Genomic DNA, 24,554 nt, shown 5'->3' with positions numbered 1-24,554 from the left:
AGTCATTGGCTGGAATGTATGACCTTATGACAGAATAAACCAAAAGAGAGATTCTTGTTAGTCTAAATAAATCTTAAACACAGTCATTCACTGAAATGTTTTCACAGACAGTTAGAATACATCCCTTTCTCCTGCCTTATGCGCTCCTGACCCCCCACCCCAAAAAAAAGCATCTTATGAGATTAGTTTTTAGGTTGGACGACCTGGAAATGACTCTGCATCCTCTAAGTCTCTTTTATTCCCATAAGATTGACCTTTGACCCAGGTCCAGACAGAGAGAATACAAAGTCCTGACACCCAGACAGATCAATTTAACCACTGCAAACATAAAGACAGTTGTTTTTATTGCCACTAGACTATTGTCACAACACCATACACATTGTAAACCAGATCTAAAGGAAGAAAAAAATAATCACCTGACCTAAAATGAGACATTATTCCTCACGTGCAGAAAATATGTCATTTAGCCAGGTGACCCTGCTTACACAGACGCTGTCTGGTAAGAGGAGTTGTGAAGATCAAAACTTGGCTCGAGATGTGAATACCAAAAACTCCAGCTAAACCTGGGTCCAATTATCCCTGCTCCAGCAGCCAAGGGGAACTTTCTGACTACCCCTCACAACTCCCACCTCTTTATGGGGTTTATGGAGACATACTTGAGGCATACTTCTCTTCAAGTCTGAATGGGTGTCTCGGTGCTCTGTCCCAGGTTTCAGACAAAGCCTGTTATGTTTGCAAGATGCATGTCTTACCCCCGGTCGTGTTAGTTTCTTTAATGTTCATGTAGAGTGAATTATCAGTACAACCTCAAACTTTTCATGAGCAGAACACTACAACAGTAAAAAATGTGCACAATATTATAAATTCAAACAATCTTGCAAACACAAAGTCATTGTTTGACTCTAAAACGGAACTTGTTTTTAATGGTTCAATGCCGCAGATTTCCATGCACACTTTAGTGTATAGATGCTGATTTTACACAATGCAGCGTGAGCATGCAGTCTATTTTTACCCCCTCTCCTCCCTTCCTCTTTCTCGTATCTGTCGCACAACTTTGGCAGAAACCTGAAGCCAATCAACTACCCCATCAGCCTGTATATAAAGTGACGTCAACTATTCAACACTATAGCAGGGGAGAATAATTAAGCTAGAATACTGGAACCAAACTGGCTGCTGGAAACAATTACAAATGGCTTCTCACAACCATGGTATCTTTTTGTCATGGAACTTCCACAATAAAAAACAAAAATGCCACAGTGAAACTGTTATCTCTGGGGAAAGAGAAGAAAGAAAGAAATCTGAAACAGAGAGTCATTGTTTTGCTCTTAGAAATGACCAGTGTGGTAATAATAAAATCCCAAACTCAATGTTCTGTAGTATAGACTATATTATATAGACATACTTGTTTTTGAAAGATGTTTTAATAAACCAACTGCATGTAAGGAGAACTCTGTACTCAAGGACAAATCCAAAAGAAGAGCACAGAGGTTAGAGTATAGAATTACTGTCTGAAAGGTCTGCTGTTATGTTGAAATTAGGTTCAGATTGGTTCCAAATCACGGTTGCACAAAATGAGCTCAACCTTATGGTTCCAGTCTCAATTTTGAAAAAGGAAGTCTGTGACCTGTGTCTAAACCCATTAAAAACATGTTTCTAGTGCGTTTGGCCATGGACATATATGGTTAGAAGTTAAACACACAAAAAGACACAAGATGGTCCACTATTTGACACGTTACACCTGTGCAGTGCTGAAGTGCAGTCCTCATGGGTCTGTTTGGACATAAGACAGAGCTGACAGTCCGGATTCTGCTTGGCTGAACTACTGTGAGTTTGACTTCAGAAGATGAGGACGAGACAAACAACCACTTTATGGCCCCGAGTGAAACAACAGTGGTAGACATATAAGTTTGTACTCTTTCTGCTGTGTTGCTGGAGGACTGCCAAACTCTCTCATCTACTCAAAATATTGTAGCCCGTATTGTAAATGAAATGTTGAACTTCCCCCTAAAACATGACACAGCTGGTCTATCCAAAAAACAATAAAGTAATACCATGACATTTCAAGCTTTGAGCTACTTCTCATTTTACTGCTACAGTCACATATTTTATTGACGCCATGGATAATCGCAGACTATATCATACAAATAGATATTATACATATTATACATATAGATAGAATTGCATTGTTATATTTCACTGCATCACATTTAGTATAGTTGCACTCCAGAAATTTTAAAACAGGTGTAATAACATCAGTGAAAAATGAACCTTTGTCGTAAGGGGGTATTTCAATCTCATGTAAATCAGAATTTTGATAAAGCAGAAGTAAAGATTTGAGCTCTTGATGGAGTTTTTCAAACATCACTTTGGTCTAGTGATAGGTGACACAACTATTGTTTTTCAAAACTATCCCAAATGTCATTTGCGCATAGAGTCCAAGGTTGTTCAATTTGGCCTTACAAATGTGGAGATACTACTGAAACTGGGTATTTTTAAAGGTGCAAATTCCAAAACACTACCTATGGTTTTAACAGAGGTTTGGTTTATATTTTTGAAATGCATCGATATTTCCTCTCTCTCAGCCTTATTACTCTCTACCTGCATGACCTGTTCAGATCTGAAGGTCCCCAACATCTGACATGAACAGCCAAAAGTTCAGGCTGCTTCTTCTTGTTGACAGGAAGCTTGGCAAGCTCTTCTGCTCTTCCTGAAAAAGCTGCATGCAGATAGCAACAACTTTCAGGGAAAAAAAGAAATGACTCTAAAACAGCCACATAGCCACACACCTCTTCACCATTGATAATTATAATTACTAGTCCTAATGTGGAAGATTTTTTCTACTTTATTTCAGACTAAGCATAAAGAAATAATGTGTCTGCCATGCTAATTCAGAAAAATGAAAAAGTTTTCCATAATTAAAATAAGCTTAGTGCAGTAGCTACAGGTCTGTACTGTGACATTTGTTGATTAGGTGGGCCTGGATTCAGTATTGGTGGATCCATGCCCACCCAGGACACGTGGTAGAAAGAATATGTGTCTAATATATAATGGAATACCCATATGCTTTATATATAATGTATGTCAACATAATACTGTCTGTGACTAATTTCGCTTTCAAGACTTAAGACTGGGTGAGCTTTGTGTTCAAAGACTTTCATTTAATTACTTTTCACATGTTTTTAGGTTAGTGAAATATAACTTAGTATTATTTCAAATTCCCTGGGTCTGTGAAAATAAGAAATCTCTCTAAGGCAGTTAACAACATAGAGAAACTCAAAATAAAAAACTCTCTTAAGATAACAAGTGCAATTGATAGAACCCAAAAATAGGCGCCCATGGGTCCAGATATACGTGAGGGCATGAGAATGTAATGCCACAGGACATTCATTCACTGAACCTGATAAGGACTAGAATGAATTCCAGTCTGATTGGAGCACAATCATGCTGGTCATTTTGCACAGGTCACTGAATTTGGAGTGAAAACCAGGCTTCAATCTTGTCCTTTAAGACAATGGTGTATTTTTGCAGACAGGAAGCTGGGATCAGGAGGCAAACCTTGATAAGTCCTCCTCACTGCAGCCTGCCACAAGAAACAACACTGCTGAGGCATGCTCCTGCCCCAGCTTCATTATCTGGCCATGATCCCAACAGTGGAAACATTTTACAACCCACTGTGGCTTGAGGCCTGTTTTTTCAAAGGCAACTCTTTTTCTTCGGAAGGCTTCAAAGTGAGCTTTAGGGGAGTCAGATGGAGGATCTGTGTGGTTCTTTAAGTAATATTTCCATCCTAATCTCTTTTAGTTTCTCTTTGCTTCCTTTGTGTAGACAATTGGGTACTTTTCAGTGCTATATATGCTGTATATTACAGAACAAGCAGGAATGCACACATCCCATTTTAGATAAACTGGGTCCTTTTTCCTTAAGCAGATGGGTCTGTCTTTTTTGTTGGGTTGAAAGTAATCAAAGATTCAAATAACTTCACATAATACTGATTCAAATATATATTATTGTGTTGTATGAGAATTGTTTACAAACAACTAAAGTCACATACAGCTCAACAATGAAAATTATTTCGTAACAAAGGAATAAACATTCCTTAAAACTAAATCCATTTTCAAACAACTACTGAATGGAAACATATACACTGGAAACACAATCGATTTTGTCATATTGACTTTACCCATCCAGTATTAATACGCCTTCCTTTACGTCATACTGTATCTACAGCACAAAGCCAGTGGTGATGCGTGATACTGCTACTGACATCACAACATCAATGGATGGAAGCTCACAGCTGCAAATGGTCTACAAGGTCATCCAAGTGTTTCTAAAGTATATCTGCTCTGAATGTGTGTGTGTGTGTGTGTGTGTGTGTGTGTGCGTGTGTGTGTGTGTGTGAACACAAAATCAGAGCTTCTTCTTTGATCAATAATACCACACCTGTACTTCACATATAGAGTGTGTTTGTTTGAGCTAGGATATAACACACTTCTGGTGGAGGATAAAGTTTAACATTAAGATTAAGATTAAGAACTATTTTTATTAATCCCAAACTGGGAAATTCCCCTCTGCATTTTAACCCACCCAAGTAAACACACACAGCAGTGAACACACACGCCCGGGGCAGTGGGCAGCCATTGCTGCTGCGCCTGGGGAGCAGTTGGGGGTTCGGTGCCTTGTTGAAGGGAATCACCTCAATCGTGGCATAATTACCTTCTAGGGCTTGTTATAAAAAGGGTTGGTGAAGAGCAAATGGCCTAAATCTTCAGGAGCATGTTTTGTTTTCCTGTATGGCCTTTTAACAAAAGGACAACAGTACTATCATGTAAAACGTGCCCTTTGTCTGTTTGGGAGTGTGAACTACTACCTGATCACTATTGATTGCCATCCTCTATTGACTGCATTGAATAAACAGATGGCTGAGACCTCCAACTGATCACTCCTGCCCTCTGCAATTGTCCGCTTAAAACAGACAATTGATTGAGGGGATACAAGCCTCACACACTGCCTATATGAGAAATACATCAGAAGGAGATCGCTCTATATTAAAAATAATTCAAAGGTTTAGACTCTTCACTTTATGTTCTGAAGGATGACTACTGCTGCAGGTTGGAGGAGTGGGAGTGGCAGCTCGTCAACCACTTCTAAAGGACTAAGACATCAGTGATCGTATTTCAAGCTTGATTCATACTACCTCCAGAACACTACCATGTTTTATATACCAGTCACAACAGAGCAACAAGCCTCTTACTCTGTACATTTAGATATTCAGAACCAGTAAATGCAGAGACGAAAAAATACTCAAACCTCCCTGCACTTTCTGCAAAGACTGAAAGCAGTCCCAATGAAAGGCTTCTATTGACGTGTAAAACAGCAAACAGAATCTCAGTGTGATTGTCTTTCAAATGAGAAGATAACAGCTCTCCACCTGACTGCAAATGACCTGAGGCAGAAGGTCTGAGTCAATAAAACATTCCTGAAACAAATGGGCCACTGACATGTGGGAGCCTGCAGAGACACTCACAAAGCAAATATCTGATAGATGCTGCAGTTATAAAGCAATGATTTATCATCAAAATGCTTCAAAGTGATGCATCTCATGGCAGGGACCAGTTCAGTAATATATATAGCTCAGAATGTAAACTATGGTCAGTGTGCCTGGTTGCTTCATCACAATTTGTAGCATTGATTTGATGTTTTAGTAATCAAAGGTCACACACTTTGGTTATGTGGTGTCATGCAGTATGGAATGATGTAACTGTTCCATGTATTGGTCACTGGAGCAAGTTATTGATATATCTTTAGGTCAATATGATGTCCAGATATTGTCAGCAGTTAAACTGTTATCTGATGTGGGATAACACATACTGAGCTAAACATGGTATATAATATTGTCATTGCCTAAAGATGACAGCCTGAGCCACTCAAAACCCACACAAGCACAGGGAGAAAACTCCACACAGAAAGGCCAGGTTGTGAACCCACAACCTTCTTGCTGTGAGGCAACAGTGCTAACCACCCATAGTTTCTATTTCCATTACATAAGATGGACATGTGTTTATGGTTAGTCAGTGCACTTATACATAAAAGCAAAACAATCTGCAGACCAGATGCCTCCCACAGCAGAGGACACAATCTGTGAGTGTTAAGCACTACCTGTGACATTGAGGGACAGAAGTTGGGAAACTTTGTCTATATGAGTAACAGTTTTTGTGAGTATTGGTAGAGTAAGAACACAAAAAAGAGGAAAGACATGACGAATGCCTTTTGAGTTCAGAGTCTAATATCACTAATGAGAATCCTGGACCCCTTCTCCTTCCAGCACTGGTGCTTTAATGAGAGAATAATGAAACTGGAGGACAGGGACCACTAAATACTTCCACATGGTGCCTTTACTGAGTCCAACAGGCCATAATAAAAGAAGTTGTGAGAAGCATGGAACACACAGTGACTAACTAGAAAACAGAGTAAACAATCAATGGAAAGATGCACAACCATATCACTGAATATTTAGGTTACTGCTTCACATTAGCTCTTTTCACAGATTGTGGTGGAGATTAGCAATTAAACTGTAAAGATTTTTGATACATGGCCTTTTAATATTGTATAAACAGCTACAGAATTTAATTTCTACTCCTCCTAGGACCCATCAGAAAAGTGAATGAAGCCTCAGTACTGATGCAGAGGCCTGAACGTTATTCTTACTTTCTAAAACAAGCCATCCTGTTTTTGTGTTTCTCATTAAAGAGTTTTGCCTCTGGCCTAAATATGAATGAGAAGAAAAGATATGATTGAGGATGATTTGTAAAGGCTGCCGACTACCAAAAGCATCAAGCTTTTTAATTTGGACAAATGTGGCGCATGCATACTGAGTTTATATTTAATGAGGCTTTTATTTAAGTTATCACTTATAATTTATCTCTGACTGATCTGATCAAATAATGATGTAGGTCCAGGTCTGCTTTTTAATAAACAACATGTACAGACATGCCATTGTTGTTGATGATATAAATGGGAAGGTAATGATCAATCGGGGAACTTAAAAGCAGTAGTAAAGGAAGATGCAAAACAACAAAAACTAAACAACATAGGTCAAACATACAATACCACCACCAAAAAAAAAAAAAAAAAAAAAAAAACCCCTGGAAAAGAATAGAAAGCACAAGTTGTCTATGCTGATCACAGATTACTCATTATCCTGTGAGCACTATTCATGTCTGAGTCTTGAGTTACAAACTGCACAATGCAGCTTCATGCCGGGGCTCCTGGAGCAGAACTGAGGGCCTTGGATCATGTTTACCTTGTTTCTTTACTGGCACAGTCCAAGCAGACGAACATAGATTTAACCACGTGAGGCAAATCTCCCTCTTTGTTCTTCTCTCCCTCTCTTTAGGCCAGTCCCTGTTATTTTTGTGACAGATGTTTGACCTTCAATTATTTAAGTGCTTACATCTAAAATTTTGTTATCAAACCAGGATCCACATTGGATTTAATCCCTTCTCAGCCAAAGCACCAATGCTGTTGTGTCTTCCTGATTTGTGAATACACACAAAAGGAACAAGAAGGACTTCTCCTGAGCAAGCTGTAAATATAACATTATTAGAAACAGAGGCTGGAGCAGATGAACACAAAATCCCAGCCTCCTCCTGGTGCTCTACAGACCATACAGCAAGATCACATAGTTCTCTCTGGGAAATCTGGTTTCAATACATTGCTTCCTGTGCAGGCAGGAAATAGCCGTCATTTCTGCAGGCAATTAACAAAGAACCAGTGTGAAGCATTGACCTTGAAGTGCCTTCCTTGAGATCAGGAACCTTGCCTTAGACACTGCTAATTCAGTTAGAGTTAAGATGTAAGCACAGACATGGGAGAGAGAGTATTTGCATGGCATACAACCAGCAGGCAGCCTAGCAGACATGTAAAGATAACATACACTGGTAAGCAAGCTGCTGGAGGGGTTGAGGACAGAGCTATTAAGTACCCAGATTAAACACATCTTTTTCTGTGCTGACCTTGGGTGATATTTTACTGAGGCTGCAGCTCAGTTACAGCTGCGGGAGCAAAACACTCATTAATCTTTGCTGCTCTTGAAATATCTTTTATTGTCTCTTGAGGTTTGGTGTGCTGCAATAACAAGGCATGCATTGCCTATGCTGTCTATGATGTGAGGTGAACTTAGGCCTACTTACTATTCAACTCCCTTGTGCTACTTGCTGTATTGTAGAGCTAACCTACTAAAAGTTTCAAAAATTCAAATACATTTACATAATCTCACTTAAATAAGGATTCATTTCTTTTTTATGGCCATTAGGAGGAAGTGGACATGCTAAAAAATTGTTGGTTACATATCGTGACCCAAGATTCTGTGAATTGGGTGCAGCCCTCTGGGCTATCGCTATGGGTCATATCCCTTCTTCGCTCATGCGCACTGAAGAGAAATTCATTTACGCCAACCCGCCTCGCCCGAATTGAGTGTCCACATGTAACCACAGGTCGCAGTGCGCATTGTCACGAGCTGCAAAAAGATCCACTGCTGTGTGTCTGAACCTGCTCCATATCTGAGCGACCAGGCTTGGATGGAGACGCCAATCCCCTACACGAGGGCCGTCGCGTGACATGATATTTGCGGCCACGTTGTATACTCCTGCAATGTGAGAACTTTCAACGCTGTGAGCAGCTCTAATTCATTTATATGCGCCGCCTCCCTGATCATCCACTCCACCTTTACTGTCTGGGAGAGGCATGTCCCTCCCCAACCGGACAGGGAAGCATCCGTGAACACTGACACGTGATTCAATGGAATGCCCAGGGGAACCCCTTGCGTCACAGCGCGGGGGTTTTTCCAGTAATGCAGATCACTGACAGGAGGGATAGTATGTGCTGCTGGTGACATACTGGGTCGAGCCTCAGTTGGATAAACCAGCACTGAAACACCCACGTAAGCAATAGGCCGAGAGGCACCACGGGATGAGCTGCTGCCATCATCCTCAGAAGGCGCATCACCGATTGAGCCCTGACACGTCCACGTGGAGCGAAGTGAGGCAGTAGTGAGGAGAGGGTCACCAACCTCTCCTCTGAGAGTCGGGCCCTCATATGTAATGAGTTCGGTTCCACCCCCAGATACACTATTTTATTATACGCTCTTTTTCCAGTTTATGGTGAAACCTAAAGAGCTCGAATGATCCACTAGTTCTGCTGTCTGCTGCCATGACTCCTCTGGGCAGTGGGCCAGCAGAATCAGTTCGTTGAGGTAGAACAGGACTCTCATTCCCTGTCTCCGAAGGGGCTCCAGTGCCGTTTTGGCGCACTTCGAGAAAGTGCAGGGAGCCAGCGAGTACCTGGTAGCTGGTCCCCTGGAAACGGAAGAATTCCGTGTTGGGGAATGATGGAGATGTGGAAATACGCATCCTTCAGATCTATCGACGTGAACCAGTCGCCTCGGAGAACGCACCACAGGAGCTGGGCCGTTGTTAACGTGAAATTTCCTGACCTGTATTGATTTGTTGAGACACGTCAGACCGAGGATGGGTCTCAACTCTCCCGATTTTTTGGGAACCAGGAAATAACGGGAATAAAATCCACGGGCCACATCCACTGGTGGAACAACAGAAACAACTCCCATTAATAACAGATATTGTATCTCTGTTGGCAATGCCTGCACACGCGCCGACGAGGCGAGGCGAAGCAAGGCAAGTGTCTATTACCCCACTGAATGGCAGAGGGGGCTGTGAGAACTGAAGCGTATGGCTGCTGTGGATGAGCTTGTCCATCCAGTGGTCCGTCTCGCAATGCCTGCGCCACTCTGGATAAAAATCCGAGAGAGGGCGAGCCATCATGTGAAGCCCCTCTGCCGCTCTCTGTGACAGCCGCTGTACGGCTCTCTGCGCCATCAACGCACCCAGAAGTGGACCGGCGGTAAGCCATGGGGAGCCCTGCCCGAAAGGGACGATGGGACATAGAAATAGCGAGGATGTCTGATTCGCTTTTCACGGGTGCCCTCTTGTGGTCAAATGAAAGATTAGCCGACAGAGGGCCGAAACGAGACAGCTGTGTGAAGGGAGTGTGCTGATTAGCATGCTTGCTCAAGCTAGCCGTCATGTGCTCGGCAGTGTGAGGGCTGCACTGTGTGGGAAATGTGAGAACCGTAAACATGACATAAACATGACATTCCTCAGAACTTAGAACACCACACACATTCCCCGTGCACCATACGAACCTTCGCTGTTTGCTGGGGGATTCGGGTGCTGGGGTAGACCAGGAGCAGGCTAGCCTTGGAGCCTTGGGAGGCCGCCAAGGAGCAGGAGGCATCTGGTCCGAGGAGGAAGGGGTCGGAGCCGGAGGAACCGCTGGTTGAGAGGGGTGACCAGGAGCGGGAGCTCGGGACCCAGTGGGACATCTCACCCTCGAGCGATAATCATGACATCCACGCCCTGCCCAAGGGTTGCGAGGAGAGGCCGTCACATGGTGTCGAAACCTCTCCGCCTCGTCTGCGGCGGATTGGAGCTTCTTAACCAGCTCCTGGAAGTGTGGTCTAAATAAGCCGTCGCAGCTAATGGGACCCTCCAACAAATCCTTCCTCACCGTCTCTGGGATGGGAGAGACGTGCAGCCAAATATTCTGGTGCGCCATCGTCTGCCACGTGGCAATGCGGGCCACTCCCACAGCAATGGGGGCGCAGAGGGCCAGAATAGCAATTTGCTAACCTCCTCTAAGCGATCAGGCGGGAGGGCCTCGGGGCCTGCCAGGACAGCGATGTTATTAGCTGCAGCAGTGGTCTGGAAGGCGCACTGATGGGACTTTATACAGACCTTGAAGACATGGAGCACTATTAATATTAGTTTGGAACTGTGTTTCTGGCTAAACAGTGGTGATCACCATTCCCAACTACTTTACTATACTCTGCAACTGAGTATAATAATTAGAGTTTAAAATTGTTACATGAAGACCCCAGTTCTAAAGTTGTTCCACAACAAGCTTTTTGTATAATGACATCTATTCCAATTTTGTACAAGTACTTCTTGCCATTTAAAAAATTTTTATCTCTATAAACGTCAGGCACTTGCCCCCTCAACGGCCCGTGCCTTGGTCACCAAGCTGAAAAACATAAACACGTGGAGGACTAAAGAGTCACAGTGTTGAGCAGACAAGGACAGCCTACCATTTGTTTACATATTTCTGCCTCCATTCAGAGGATAGCAGCGGCTGGGGGAAGTCAGTGGAACTTCCTATTTTGGGAAACAGCTGGTTTAAATCAACAATTTCCGGAAAGGGACTGATATTTTGGGAGAATGAACAACCATTTTTTAAAAAAATGTAGTTAATTATAGAGTCCGTGATTAAAAGTTATGTACCACCACATCTAAAAACAAAAGGCTTCTCAACAACACTTTTTTCTCCTTCAGATTTGGCACAGTACAGGTTACTTTATGACATCATACAAACAAACATCTGGCAATGCTGTGATGTGGTCACTCCACTCTGGATGAACACTGGGTGGGCCACCAATACGACCAATGTGATGTGAGTGTTACTTGATATTAATGAACTGAGACTGATCTCATCAGGGGAGAGATCTAAGTCATTGCAAAAGTAAACTGAGCTCGTGATACAGCATGTCTGATCAGTGATATTTAACAGCTGCACGTCTGCAGTTACTTCAAAAGCTGCCCAATAAAATCTTTTTAAATGTTACAGATTAGAGAGATAAGATAAAAATAAGTAATTTATATTTACACATTTACTTTGTGTAATAACTTTTCATCTAGGATTACAAAAAGTCGTTCGTAGTTTAAATGTGTCTCTATGGTTTTTTAACATTATGTTATCCCTTTCTTAAGTGTAATAATGTCTAGACCTCAAGTCAGACATAGGGGATCAACGGGGCGTGGGAAAAGACAAACATGTGGCTTAAACATATCAATAAGAACTGGGAAATTTAGTCCTTGAGAGGAGCATGATTGCATTATGCATGTTATGCATGTCATATACTATATGACATACATAAATTTAAGTGATCACACAAACACTGTCTTACCATCTCTTTGCTATTGTTTTCAGTGCTGCAGTCTATGTGGATATTTTAGAAAAAGACTTTAGAAAAAGGGGAATATGCATGGGAAAATATTATCAATCACAGAGCTCAAGTGATATTCCAGAAGGTATCATAGACAAATTATACTAAACACTAAAATATTTACTCTGGCAAACATCAGACTACCTCCTAAGCAGATGGCAGAAGATCCGGCAGCCAACCACTTTTCCCTATCTCTCGGTGAGCAAGTTGTGTAGCTGCACATGTGCGTTCCTCATTTACCAGTGCCTTGCAATATTCAGTTCCCTAAGATTTGTTCTTAACTTTATAACACTAATCCAGAGCCTTTGTGCCTCTGGTGGTGTGCTGTCACAGTTCTGGATCCTCTGCAGAACAGAGCAAATCTTAAAAGCCGACACTGCAACACTATAAGCCTCACTAAAAAAAACTGGCTATGGAAAATATAATCTAGCCAACCCCTCTGACTAAATGATACAACACTCGAATATAAACCCTGAGGCTGGGATGATGTCAGGTACCCAGGCACAATCATTCTCTGAGTGTATCTAATGTTTCATGCTGCTTAGGCAATGTTGTGTTAAAGCCAGTAAGAAAAATTCCAGCACTGACCATGTTCACAGGCAACAACTGTGTCCCACTACATTGCGGTCTCTGTACACGAGAGAGAGGGCATGTCTGGAACTTCAGAACTGCACAGAAAGTCACAGCTGCCTCTGTCATCACAGCAGCCTTTTATGCAGCTGCAGCATTTTTGCCTGTAACCAAAGCTGAAACCAGACCTACACTGTCTCAGAGCCCCCTGTCACTACGCTCTCACGTCCTGCGGGACAGAGTTACCCCACTCACTAACCCCCAGTGACCCCTGTCTGTCAGAGATTCAATACCCTGAGTAAGAAGTCTGGAGAAGGCAGCTCTGATTCCCTCCAGAGGTGAGATATTGAGGGTGAAGCACTCACACTTTTTAAGAGGGCAGCAAAATTATTTGACTAGATATGAATCTACATGAAGACATCCCAGCCTCAGACACATAAATGGATGGATATTTTTTTGTTTTAAAGCTAGAGAGCATAACCAACCTAGGATGATCTCACAAACCGAGTATGTCCTCGAGGCCTTAGGTGGATTTTATCATAAAAGGTCTGCATCTTAAGAGAATAAATGTCTGTCTTTTTGCTTTGAATTACAGCTGCCTTAAATTCACCTAATATCTGCAAACACAGAAGCAGACATAGGCCTGTTTGTGCCTTACCTGCACTGAAATATCCTGAGGATTATACTGAGCTATACTTGCATTATACACAGTTTGCAGTGGTCTCTTACTCTGAGAGCACTCATTCATGACTTAATGTCCTCTAGCCAGAGAGGAAGAAAGTAAATCGACAAAGGAGAAGATTTATCCCTAAAGCAGAACGGCTTAAATTATAAATGTATATACAGTGGGAGTCTGTCAGACTGTGTGAAGTGCCTTACTCAGGTCCTGTTGATGACTGACTGCTTCACAGACCTGGCTGCTTAAACCTCAGCCTAAGTAAAAATTGTCATGGGTTTATAGAGCCATTACTTACCACAAGTTGTGGAGCCGGGCTCGGCTGGCACAGAACAAAGTGCTGGACACCCAGGTGGATGTAAGCTGTGCGGTAAGAGCTGATCTTCTGGTGACCCTGCACCAGCTTGTACAGTTCCAGGCACATCAGGCCTGCCACTGCGGCTGTGGTGGTAGCTATGGCAGGGATGATCCTTCCAGCAATGCGCTTACTCTGTAAAGGTGCCAGAAGAGAGTTCATTTTTAAAATATACTGCAGGTCATACAGAACTGAATTTAATATTATCATTTATCATCTATTTGCTGCAATGATATGAGAATATTCAGTTGTTTTGCAAAATCCCATTAACTAGGATAATTTAATCAAGAAGCTTTGAGGTTCTTTTTAGTTTGATTATGAATTATTATAGATCTATTATAGAAATCTAGCAAACAGTTTTGCAGGTATAACATTTAGCATAACAAATACTTTTATTATGACGCTTCAAGTACATTTTACTACTAATGTTTCTGTACTCATGCTTAAGTAAAAATACAATTACATGACTTTTTAAATGTATTTCTACTTGAATATAGTTGATATCAAGTAGTTTATAATAGTGACACTTAAAACACATACTGTCAGGCCTATACTATGGGTGTGGACTGATATAATGTATGTTTGGAATATAAGTGTGGTTACAGGTATTCCCAAACGAGATGTAATGTGGAAATCTCTGTATGATTACACAAGGGTAACCCTCTTTTGTCTCCCCTCACTCGGCCGTACCCATCCCCCCACTTCCATCTGTCTGGGACTAGAGAAGCAGCTGGCAGAAAGCCTGGCTCAGGTGTCACCTCCCAGGCGGCAGGTAAAGTGCTTAGATTAGTTCTGCTCCAGGAACAATAGGTGAGCAGGCTGCTTCTGTAGGTAGCTTTAGGGCAGGTGTGAGCAGAACGAACGCACAACATGACCCCAGGGGAGTGGGGGACCTGTCATTGGTATTTTTTTTTTCTTGTGATCTACTGTAAAGCATCTCTCACCTCAGCTTTATTTCTCTGATTTTTTTCACCTGTATAGAATATTTTGCAGCTGATGCACATAGTGAAAATGTTGACCTGGTGGCGATCAGCTGCAGGGATGTCGTAGTTCTCTGCTCTCAGGTTAGAAGCAGCAACGATGTAGTCCATGTGGAAGTTACTGTCATCATCCTGTGGCAGGTGAAATGTTAAACATGTATCAGCCACTATTGGTTATAACACTTCGATTCTTCATATCAAAGAACTATATTACTGAACAAATCGCTTAGAGGCCAGAACACATCCATGTCTATGTCACTTAACATCTCCAGTGGTGTGATTCTGAGTTTGCCTGTATTGAGCTTTGAAGGCTTTGTTGTCGTGTCACCTAAATCACTCTAATACATGATTTGGTCACCCCATCTGAATGCAGTGGAAATCAGATTTCTGTTGTGACCGACATGGCCAGTGAGGTCATGCCTCTGCTACTGCTGCTTTACAAAGGGTAGGAAGGCTAATGTCACTCAGGGATGGCTCCAGGGGTTGTGAGGAAGCTCCAAGTTGGCAACTTGATGCCTATGAAACCCTCCTACACACATTCCATCTATCCACAGCCTGAGTTGGGCACATAGGGATAAAAATGAAGAGGAGTGAGAGAGTGGTAGTTTGAGCAGTTCATTCTTATTTAAGATGACATTCGATATGTACCTGACTCATCTCATATGTTTTTATTATTGCTTCTTCTGAGTCACTGAGTGCCTTACCAGAACCTTATTCAGGCTGCCTGAAAGTCACTTCCTATTGCCTCTCCAAATTGAAACAAACAGTTTTTTGCCTCTCCAAATTCACTTATGCATCCTTTCTGGTTTGTTTATAGCTCTTTGTTGAGCTTGATGAACCCAAATAAAGGTTTTCTTCCGTCAGTCAACTACGTTCTAGCCACTGCCTCTTAACTGACTCGTAACTACTTCATATTACAGGTTTCAAATTTGACTCCAACATTCATATGGAAAAAGAAAATGACTGAATAGAAGCAAGAAATTTCATTCATTCGTTCATTTTCGAGATTTCAAAAATGAAACCTGTACCTGCCAGAGGGTCAGTAGGTCAACAAATAAATAGGACAAATGTAGAAAATAAATTTCCCCAACTTTGTACATGTTGGGTGTGTGGTTCAATATATGTATTTATTTTTATTTCAAAATATTAAGATATTTTTGTGACCATTGTAGGTGGTGCTCCTATGAGCTCATTAACAATGTTGTTTTCATCATGCACAATTTAAGACCCAACACAATCTTGTTATTGGTGCTGCAGGAGGCACTGGATGACACAAGACATACTCATTTTGGAAGGAATCACTCTGCTCAACCAAGCTTAAAAAGACTACTTTCCACTTCCACTTCCACTTCCACTGCCAAACTGCATCTTCGGCTTCAGACAACATTACAGTTTATCCTGGTCGCAAACCAACAGTCTAACTTTTTAAAAATAATTTCATTATGCATGTAAAATCTTTATAGCCAGTTTAGAGATTACAGGATATGAGGGAACGAGATGCAAAAAAGGCCCTTGGCTTGACTCAAACTTGACATTAGGGTTCATGGTCAGCATCTTGCTTGTGTTTTGTGTTCATGTTCTACAAAAGGTCACACTGAGAAAAAAAGGTATTGGGGGCACAATACACTGATGATTACTTTCTTGCATGAATGAGTCATGTGCAAGTTAGGACTGTCAATACCAAAACAAATAGTTAAGAGATATCTTTGGGCAACTGTTGCAGAAATATATCTAATCTACTGTACCAAATACCTTTTTATATAAATTTTACTCTCTTTATCCAGCCACAGATGCTTCAAGATGCCAATCATGCTCTAAACCAGATTTAAAGCCCATAGTTGTTATTTGTTGAGAGGTGCTGTGAAAGTGTGTGTGCAAAGACTATGACTGTGACTAGATACACAATGGATGTGTGATGGGGGGGAAATCTGGCCTCAGGACTCAGAATGTGTCACTTCAAAGACTTGGTTTGACACTGTTGGGGGTAGTATGTCTCTGAGTGCACTGTATATCACCAAAAGTGATATACAAAAAGTGATATCTCAAACAGGCCCATACGAGTTAGCTGACTGAACTCTTCTTTTTACCATTGAGTATGTACACTTCTAAAATATTTGTTGTATAACAGTACAAACAGAATACAAACAAGCTCTGTTTTATAAAATGTGTTGAGGAATCTCTCAGATTCAGGTCACTGAGGACCCAAAGAGAGATAGAATGAAAAAAAGCACCTATAGATTTGAGAGTAGCTCCCTGCTAAGGCTCAGCCGCCACTCTGTCTGCAGCTCTGCAGTGTGTGCAGCAGAGGTGTCACTGCACTCATGCCCTACCTTCTCAAAGTCGATGGGGTACATCCGCATGGCTGAGCTTTTCAGAGATGGTGAGGCCAGCTTTGCTTTCAGCTCCTCTAGTCGAGCTTTTTCTGGTGCAGAGACACACAGGTAGTGAATAAAAGATATTCTGGATGAAACTGAATAACATAAAATAAAAGCAAGTTAAAATAACTCACCTGAGTCATCACTTTCCTTTTCTCTGTCCTCCTGCATCTCCTTGTCAGTGAGATGAATCTTCACAGAGGACTTTGGTGTGAAAGATGGTACATGGATTTTATCTAAGGTTTTTCTGATAGAGTCAGAGTCTCTTGTTCCGCTGATTCCGTACATTTGCCCGTACAGATTAGCAGCTGCCACCACATAGTCCATATGGGTTTTCTATAAGACAGTATCCAAATATAAACTGTTAATAGTGTTAATAATAACTCTTAACACTTACTAATCATATTGGGGGTATTTCTGTTACATGCATGGGAAAGACAAAGGAATTAAAAAAATTTAACCAATTACTGTACATAAACTAAAGTGTACTAAGCCAATTAGCCTATTAGCAGAACGGCCTGCAGGGTGAAACTGTAGCAGCAAGATTATAAAAAAAGGCAGCAGAAAGATATTAAGGTAGTATTAAGGCCAAATTAACAACACATAGCTGTAACAATAGCTCTCTCAATTATTCACCTTATCTTTCACAGCACACACACAGACAGACAGACATGCGCATTTTATATTGTAGCAGTCACTGTTTACCATACAATGGCAATCCAATTTTACTCCTCAACAACAGAGCACTGCCTGATAAGCAGAATGGCGGATGGTATTAAGACTGCATAAGACTGACAGAACTGAGTAGCCTTAATTGAAGAGCTTTTTAATGTTGAAAACATTTGCTGCAACTAATATAGTAAATATTATTTATTGTACACTTTAGCACATGGAATTTTGCTAGGGTACTGTAGAGCCAGGTCTGCCACACAGCATCTATCGGACACACTGAACAGCAAATGCTTTGAAATTGTATGCATATGTAGAAAACAGCTTGGCTATGCAGGTTATGTAGCTCAGATAAGAATCCAGTATATGGTCAGAGTTGGCAAGAGCCACTATCAGACCAGATAAATAAGGAATGCGATTGCTCATCAATAAATACTGTAGCATTTCTCAATTACCGTCCACTGTTTTAGGCTGAGGAATTGGACCAGACACTACTCACATTATTAGGGTCAAAGGTCAGTGGGTGAGGGCATCTCTTGGATCCTGACCAAAAAGGTAGTCCAGAAGGGGTCACCTAAAGAGAAACAGAAGAAAATCCCTTTATCGCAGTGATCCACAGCTGTAAAAATCATGTGAGGAACTCCAGCACAGCAGTTTTTAGAGTCACCTCTATTTAAATTCTTTTATAAACTGAGAGAGCTGAAAATAGTTCAACATAATCTGTGACAGCAACAGTGCAATCTCTCTCCTTAATAAAAAAGTAACAATCTTATATTATAACCAAATATAAACACTCTATTTGACATGACAACTGTTCCCCTTTCATCTTACATCATGTTCAATTCATAGATATCACAGTATACCAACAAATAACCTGTTGGCAAATCCCTATTCTCTAGTCTAGTAGCATAGCAGAAGGCCTACGACATTCCCGCAGCACAGTCAGACTAAAATTGTTATCAGCTGTGTGTTAACATAACACAATTTGTATGTCTGATGAAGAAACAAAGGGACCAAGAGCTTTGATGTTGTCAAATGGTCCATATGCTGGGACAGAGAGAGTCTCCTACTGCTGGTGCCAGTCTTCACTGCAGGGGTGCTTTCTAGAGCAGCCAAAAGGCCTCAACAACATTCTCCTCTTCACAATTAGGCTTCAGATGACTTCAGGGCAGAACCGGGCAACAACAACGCCTTGTCGTTAAAAAGGCTGATACAACTTAGTTTAAGAAATTATATGGTGCTCTTAGAGCCCAAATTATTTTAAGGATAACCAGCTTCCAGTAGCTGTTTAATGAACCACAGATGGACTTTTGAGTTCAGTAATTGTTCATTTAAAAGCAAAGTCTGAATTAATGTACTCCAAAACCAGTAGATTATTTTTTCTTGCTCTGTAGAGGCTTGGCAGTAAAAAATTATTATTATTATTATTATTTTGTCATCAATTACTGCATTGTGTTATTTTATTGTTATTTCTGCCCACTCTGTGCTATGTATGCATGTCTATCCATCCTGGCTAGAGGGTGCTGAATGTTAAACAGAGGTTTTTAAGTCCTTTTGTGATATTAACCGATATGAATAAAGTTGGCTTCTGATTGCTCAATTCTATTAAAACAAGCCACACTATAATGAATAGGCTACAGCATAAACACAGAAGATGCACTGTATATTCACAGAGTTTCAGTTTACACTTAGAATACTGAGCCTTTAATCTCTAAAGTAATTTTAGCTACATCCATAAACTAGTCTCTCATTCTCTTTTTCTTTCTGGTACAAAGACTTCAGACTTTTGTGGAGATTCTGATCAGATGCTCCCATATTTCTTTTTCATATCGATCCACTGCAGTTAGTGTCAAAGTTTAAAGACACACACAGAACCACTTACGTGTGGAGGCTGACACCTGGCAAAGTAGGTGTGACAGTATGTTCAATGTACTGTACAGTCATATGTCATGTTTGTGTATGGGTTTTTGTCAGGTAGGTTTGTGAACGTTAACTGACATTAACTGCCTTATCATAGTTCCTCAAAAAGTGTGTGGTGGAAAGTAAATTTCTGAGTGCACAATGAAAGCATAATTCTTCTACAGCCAAAAAGAACTTTGGCAGAAAAAAGAGAAGCAAAACATTTTGACCATGATCACCAAAGATTTCCAATACAATATGTTGTGATTAGTTGAGAAAATCTTTTTCAGAGGAACTTCCACAACCCTGTCGGAAAACATATAATTAATAAAGTGTTTCTGATCTTGATTCTGATAATGAGGGTAAAACGGCTAGTGGCTGGACTGCAAATGGAGTTAGTGAGAGTTTGTTTTAGTTGATACTGATCTGTGCCCCCCCCCCCCCCAGGTGTGACAGCAACATGTGACATCACTCTGTCTGCATGCTTCACCAGATTACAAACTCTCAGACCCGCTCAGAGATATTCATCAGCATTAGCTTTCAGTGGTTCAGGTTTCAAAGAAAGTTAATAGTGGCCTCTGAGGCCAGGGGAAAATTTGTTGCATTAGTTTATGAAGGGAAATGTGAAAAATTGAATACTGGGTTTCTTTTACAATGTCACATTGCTACGTTTAAGTGATTGGTATACTAATGACCTTAAATAAACAACAGTGCCCCTCTGTGTCCATAAACAGTTTTACAGTATTTTAGGAAGAGTTGCTATTTTGCCTCTGGTGTGATTTTACCTGTTCCGGAGGAAAACAGTGCAGAAGTTGTTGGATATCATTGTTATAGAGAGTCTCCCACTTGCAACGTGCCCAGGTCACACAGTCTTCCCAGCTTGTTGGACGCTGCCCTCCATCTTTCACATTCAAAAGGCTGCTCCATACCCCCCCAAGAACCTCCAGGGCCTCAGCGTCTCCAAGGCCAAGAGTTCGCTCTACAAACCCTGCCTCTCTGCAGGAAACAGTGCAGCAATTATATCTGATTTAATGATAGGCACACAACATAAAGACAGCAATAACTGCCAGCTGTGTAAAAGACAAGACAGGACTAGTATCATTGAAATATTTTCTTGTATTCACAAGGTGTGACTTCCAGAATAAAAATATTAACATCTGTTTTCCTGGCAGGGCTTGTTATATGTAACAGTATCATGTTAAAAAACATTATTTCTTTAAAGTGAAAACTGGGAAAGTCTTCAGGGAAAAATATGAATTTTATCAAGCGCAGAGGAGTATGACTACACTGATTTTTGTAACTCAGGGTGTAGTCTTCTTAGTGACTCACAGGGAATTCCTTTGAAGCCTGTCTGTGGACTCATAGGAAGGATAATAAAGTGTTTAGTAATTTTGTAATGTTCTGGTTAGTGCAACTCTATACCCACATGCCAGAATAATTCAAGTGCCAGCTCACTGTACACTATGAAGAAAAGGGATATCCCTCCCCTGCATGAAGTTACACCTAAACAGGTCTAAACCTGAACATTTTGATTCATAGGTCTGCATAGGGCTGCATGGGTGGGAGACAAACCCTGCAGAGCACAACATCATTAACCATGTTTAAAATGCACTGGACTATGACATGTAGCCTATAAATAAGGCGGTTAGTAAATGTAAATGTTTAAACAGACAAGCACTGTTTCCACTGTAGTTATAATTTTTAGCAAAATTCTAAAGACTTGTAACAAATGTTACACCAAGCGCAGATTACATCAAATCTCACCAAAACAAACAGACTAGTCCCAAAACAAGGCTAGATTAGGAAGGTTCCGAGACTCAAGGCAGTTTGGGCCTAGAAGCTCAAATATGATGGTCACTTACAATCATTTACATTATAATTAGTCCAGCGCTTTATGCTAAGTCTTTTCATAACATATCAGATAAGAGGTTGACAAATTATTCAAATCTTACTTGTAAAGTAAATATACTGGCAATGGCCTTTGACATAGTGTAATCCGTTTTTGCATTAATCTAATCTCTCTTTTCTCATTTCTAAACCAGAAAGCCCTCTAATTAGTTGAGACTTTATCTATTATTTAGAAAACTGAGAACGCTTCTTATTGACACAACTGAGTATAGCATTAGCAAGGCAGATTGTTTATGTAATTTTTACTAAGGATTTACTGCTAAATTCCAACCACATTTTCCTGTTTATAAAACAAAATAATGAGCCTGAACCACTTCATTAGCTTTTGTAGGTTTGATGTGGAATGATTGTAAGAGACTGCAAAGGCATTGTAACAATTGGAGAAGATTAGTGAATGTAGTGTCTCACGTTTGTTGGAGGAAACAATGTTGGAATACAATGTTGTGGAATAAGGTGGATCAAAGGAGGATGGCATCACGTCTTACCTCAGGAAAAGATTCACATTTTCAGGTGTTTGTTTAAACAGTCCTTCAAACTGGTCTCTGGCCCACTAGGAAAATTATAATGTCAAGTTAGAATTAACAAATTAAAATGTCTCAGAAACATTTCATACTGTATTAGAACAAAATGTGGACAGAACACCACTTAAACTGTAATAAAACCCCCCAAAAAAGCAGTCTAGTAATACAATTATAATTGTTTTTGGCAGGATTAAAATCTGATCATTTTTAGCCTTGCTAGTATTGTACTGTATGAATGGCAATGCTGTTCTGTCAAGCAGTCCGTCCATCACTTCGGTTCAGATTGAAATGTATCCATAACAACTGGATTGCCATAAAGCTTCACATTCATGACAACTTTGTTGTCTTTGATTGGCTTGGCCTACAGCCTTCCAAAGCACAGCTATATACACCTATTGGAAAGGATGAAGACAAATTCAACATTCAACCTGAAGAGTGTGCTCAATGCGATGAGGGAAGTTCTTGATGGTGCAGAGTGGGATGTCATGTTTAGAACTTGAACTGTCTCGCCCATATGACACTGTCAGGTGAGGCACCACCACCAGAGTATGACCTTTGCTCCCTAAAGTTCCTCCTTCTAGCAATGGCTTCTGATGTTGAACGCAGCGCCCATCAAGATAGACCCCTAGGCAGAAAAAAGAGGGGTTAAATGCTTAAAAATGCATTTTTATGTGTATTTATAGTCAAATATGTCAATATTCTATAAATGTTCTTGTATAATCAATGTGGTAATGAGAACATATAATAGCGTTAATGATAAATAGAAAACCAGAGTAAGCTACTCACTGGCTTCCACAGTATCAAGAGCTGCAGCCACTCCATCAAGACCAGTGAAGAAGTTATAATCATAAACTCCTTCACTGTCCGGGTCCAGACGATTTTGATGAGCAGTGATTTTCATCCGTGGATTTATCTCTTGTGCTGCTTTGGCTGCAACTTCTGATTTTGGTTTCTGTTTATGAACAAATGGCATGTTTACATACTGCATGTTTACTGTGCCGTGAACACAATGTATTCTAAGTGTCTTGCTGCTGTTTTATTATAAAGCAATATTATAAATAATACAACAATAACATAAATATATCATTTTAGAGAAGTTTAAGATTTTTTATCAAAATACCAATTATACTATGTTGCATGATTTCTTTAGAGACTGGTAGTTGATAGTAAAAGCCATCTCACTACACCTTCACCCTCAGCTTGTCCCGGCTCCACATAGCACAGGTCTAACACAAACTTGTGAGCTATGCTGGATGTGAGGTTTGGCACTACAAAGAAGAGATGTGATATGCTGTGCTGTGTGTTTTCTCACCCCAATATCTTGAGACCTGAACAGGAACTGGCGGTTCAAGTTGGATCTTTCTATGAAGTCCATGTCTGTTATTGTGATACGCCCTTCTTCTCCTGCACCAAGCCCAATGAGGGCAAAGATTTTAAGAAGCTCACAGCCAATAGCACCAGCTCCAACCTTGAAATATGATAAGACAGATGGTGTGTACGAATAAAAGTGTAGTAGCTCAGATGGTTACAGAAAAAGTTGAAACTTGCAAATTTGACTTTGACATCATAGCAACTACAGACTTATTTATGAGCATTGTTTATGTGGAGTTTTGACAATGTTGAAATAAACACATATATGCACTCTCTCTGTCACACAAACACATATCCAGCAAACAAGTGTAAAAATAACACTGTTAAAGGAAAGAGAAAAAGGGCTTGCTGTTGAACAGCCCCTACATGCCAAGAGGTCATCCCTGGAAGGAAATGCCACCTGAATCACAGCCATTTCCTGCATGTGCCATCATTTACACCAGACAAGATCAAAAGAAAACACAGATGGAGCACTTGCTTTCCAGTGCAGAGTGTGCCACCTGCTGGACTAATTTCAAACCTGCCCTCACCAGAAAGTACTTCTGATTTGCAAGCTTCTGCTGGAATGCTGACCCAAACACAGCAATCTGTCCATCGTACCGCGTGCCTTCCTGTCAGAAAGTCAAACAAAAGAAGTTAGGCTGCACCAAAATGTGTGGTGTAATTGGTTGATAATGCATGAAATATTCTTTAAATATCGGGTTCTCCAAATGCAGTTAAACATACTGCTGAAAACGAGGACTCTGTCAGTTGATCCTCCTGTTCAGGGAGGCACTCAAGTGCATCAAAGTTGAGCCACTGCTGAAGAGGCATAAACTTCCCACTAGAGGCCTGCAGGAATATAAGGTACACAGAGCAAAACACAGTCAACTTTAAACACCACTTGTATTATATACAGTGTCAAACAGTGGAAACACACTTCACCAAAAATATTAATGTTACAAATATCAATCTTTGACCTCACCTTAATTACTTCTTGAGCAGCAAGGCCTCCAATGAAAGCATTGATAGGACCCAAGTCACCCCGGGCTGTGTATGAAAGCTTCCGAACAGCAGCTTCATCCAGCTCTTCCAGCTGTGCGACTTCATTCAACTCTCTCACCATAACAATCAGGGCATCTGCATCCAACTGCATGGGATTAATCAGCAACAAGAAA

General features: G+C 40.9%; 1 protein-coding gene across 2 annotated transcripts in view; it reads right to left on the bottom strand.

Moving 5' to 3' along the window:
- uba7 (ubiquitin-like modifier activating enzyme 7) overlaps nt 1-24,554 on the bottom strand; it is a 32,309-nt gene that overhangs the window by 4,570 nt on the left and 3,185 nt on the right. For both annotated transcript variants that reach the window (XM_026307947.2, XM_026307949.2), the window contains exons 9-21: nt 24,362-24,526; nt 24,124-24,228; nt 23,928-24,008; nt 23,339-23,494; nt 22,813-22,978; nt 22,455-22,651; nt 21,991-22,055; nt 20,383-20,593; nt 18,198-18,272; nt 17,164-17,365; nt 16,985-17,076; nt 14,694-14,786; nt 13,618-13,809 (exon numbers count right to left, since the gene is read on the bottom strand). In XM_026307947.2, the coding sequence (XP_026163732.1) occupies nt 13,618-13,809; nt 14,694-14,786; nt 16,985-17,076; nt 17,164-17,365; nt 18,198-18,272; nt 20,383-20,593; nt 21,991-22,055; nt 22,455-22,651; nt 22,813-22,978; nt 23,339-23,494; nt 23,928-24,008; nt 24,124-24,228; nt 24,362-24,526 (1,800 nt within the window). The remainder of the gene's footprint in view (nt 1-13,617; nt 13,810-14,693; nt 14,787-16,984; nt 17,077-17,163; nt 17,366-18,197; nt 18,273-20,382; nt 20,594-21,990; nt 22,056-22,454; nt 22,652-22,812; nt 22,979-23,338; nt 23,495-23,927; nt 24,009-24,123; nt 24,229-24,361; nt 24,527-24,554) is intronic.

This window comes from Mastacembelus armatus, chromosome 5 (genome assembly GCF_900324485.2).
Source record: "Mastacembelus armatus chromosome 5, fMasArm1.2, whole genome shotgun sequence".
Classification (NCBI taxonomy): Eukaryota; Metazoa; Chordata; class Actinopteri; order Synbranchiformes; family Mastacembelidae; genus Mastacembelus; species Mastacembelus armatus.
The sequence above is the reverse complement of the archived record's forward strand: the minus strand, read 5'-3'. Positions and strand labels throughout refer to the sequence as shown.